The 2152-nt window shown below is 51.5% G+C and overlaps 1 protein-coding gene across 1 annotated transcript; it reads right to left on the bottom strand.

The window, feature by feature from the left end:
- Positions 1 to 933: 933 nt before the first annotated feature.
- LOC101990678 (keratin-associated protein 17-1) lies at positions 934 to 1278 on the bottom strand. The gene has a single exon (XM_005368223.1). The coding sequence runs from the start codon at positions 1276 to 1278 to the stop codon at positions 934 to 936; it is 345 nt and encodes a 114-aa protein (XP_005368280.1).
- Positions 1279 to 2152: the final 874 nt, after the last annotated feature.

Here is a 2152-nt window from a genome sequence, read left to right as displayed (position 1 = left end):
TAATTAAAATAAAAAACACCAAGATTCTTTTACCAAAACCTCCTCCTCTGACTTTGCCTCAAGATTCAGGCCAAGCCAGAAATCCCCCAAAAATCATTCTAGAACCACAATACAGAAAGTAAGCATGCATCCTGAGCGGGATTAAATACAGTGAAATCAGCATTTACCTTGCTGCTTTTAGAAACATGGCCTTTGGGCATTCCAGAATCTAGAGCTGATGGGTACCGCAGCTAATGGTGACTCCCAAGTATTGGTTAAAAACTCCCTAAATGATTCTCATACTGTATGCAGGGGCTTCTGTCTACAGTCTACCCAAACCTCCACCTTCCATGTAGATAATCACCTGTGTTTGTGTTAAAAAGCACAGGTCCCCAGGCCACACCCCTACAGCATCCCTTATGTCAGAGAGGGCTCCCAGAATCTACAGTTCTAACCAGCCTCCCAGGACTGGTGTAGGAGATCAGCAAATGATACTGTGCTGTGTACAAACTGTACTGTGGGGTCTCTAGGTGGATGTCGGAGTAAATCTTCCTGGGGGGCCCTTGGAGGTTTGAAGGAAGAGCCAGGAAGACTGATAGGGTAGCCAGCATGCTTGAATTTATTAAAAGGTTGACAAAGTTTCAGAGGAGAAGAACGCTGGGGTGGGGACCAACAGGCCCAAAGAGTAAGAGAATGTCTCATAGCTGCAAGGCATTTGACTTCATGCAAACATTGAACCTGGTGACCATCACCTCTTTGGAACTCAGCTTTAATTTTCTGCCAGGAAATGGCTCTTTGGTCCTGTGTGCCTTACACACCAGGACAAGCTCTCCTCTCAGAAAGAGCATGAGAGGCAGGTCTTGGAGGTATGAAGGAGTCGGGAAATGAGGAGGTCTCCATCTGAATAGGCCGAGGCTGTCCCCAACACTGCCTCAGGTATAGAGGGGAGGGTCTTCATTTCGTTTCACAAACAGGTGTGGGCTGACAGCACACTGGACCACAGCATCCGGAGCCACAGCAGCCCGAGCCACAGCAGCTGCCTCCGCATCCCCCGCAGCCTCCACAACCTCCGCAGCCTCCGCAGCCCCCACAGCCAGATCCACAGCAGCTAGACCCACAGCAGCCAGATCCGCAGCCGGAGCCTCCACAGCCAGAGCCTCCACAGCCAGAGCCTCCACAGCCACAGCAGGAGCCGCAGCAGCCACAGCAGCCACAGCAGCCCTGCTGGCAGCAACACTCCTCACAGCAGTCTTGTTCCTGGGAGCAGCAGTTGAAGCAGTCTCCCGGGCAGCACCCCATGGTCCCAGCCGGTCAGGTCGCAGGTCAGGAACGCGGCCGAGCTTCCCCTAGGTCTGACAGTGGCCAGCTGGACAGCAGCTTTTATATCTCCTCACCCAGGGGTGTTGGCACGGGAGACAGGATGTTTGCTTTGTTATTATTTATGCTGGTTTCCATAAGAACGTCTCATTAGCTGCCTGTTTATTTTCCAGACGTGAGTACCTCAACTCATAAAAAAGCACCACTCGACCCAACTGCTATTTGTCCAGAGGGTAAAAATACATCTGGGAAAAGACCTGTCATTAGCCAGGTTGGGGAGAGGAAGGAGAAGCTGGCCAAAGAATCTGCTCTGCCTCCTCTCCCGAATCTTCTCCGGTGGCAAAAAGGAGCCTCCTCTGACTGGCCATGCAGCCTGTTTCCATGGGTGCTGGCCCTAAAGAACTAGAAAACTAAGAATGTCTTTTGCCCACACGGAGGCTGCAGCTGAGGGCCTGATGCTGAGGCTCCTCCCCGGTAGAACGGCGTTCTCTCCCCAGCCATGTGAGAAAAGCAAATATTTGTGTCTGTGTGAGGTATGTGGCTGTGTGCTGCACGTTTGTTTAGGCTTGGTAGGTGAGCATCAATCACGAGTAATAACTGACTTGTGAAATGCAGATAGACTCGCCATAAAACTGCAAAAGGCTGGGGAGCCACATTCTCTTAGGGCTGCGATGAACTGAACATTTACACTTCTCTACACAGGCAGGAAGAGCTCGGGGCAGCACTGTTACCCCCAGCCCCAGGCTGTTCTGGAATAGAAGATGAAGATGAAGAAGGAAAGGAGGCAAGGAGAGAAAACCAAGGAATGGAGTGAGGAAAGATAATGAGGAGGGAGGGAAGGAGGAAGGGGAAGGGG

Source organism: Microtus ochrogaster, unplaced genomic scaffold (genome assembly GCF_000317375.1).
Source record: "Microtus ochrogaster isolate Prairie Vole_2 unplaced genomic scaffold, MicOch1.0 UNK31, whole genome shotgun sequence".
Taxonomy (NCBI): Eukaryota; Metazoa; Chordata; class Mammalia; order Rodentia; family Cricetidae; genus Microtus; species Microtus ochrogaster.
This window is presented reverse-complemented; position numbering and strand designations above follow the sequence as displayed.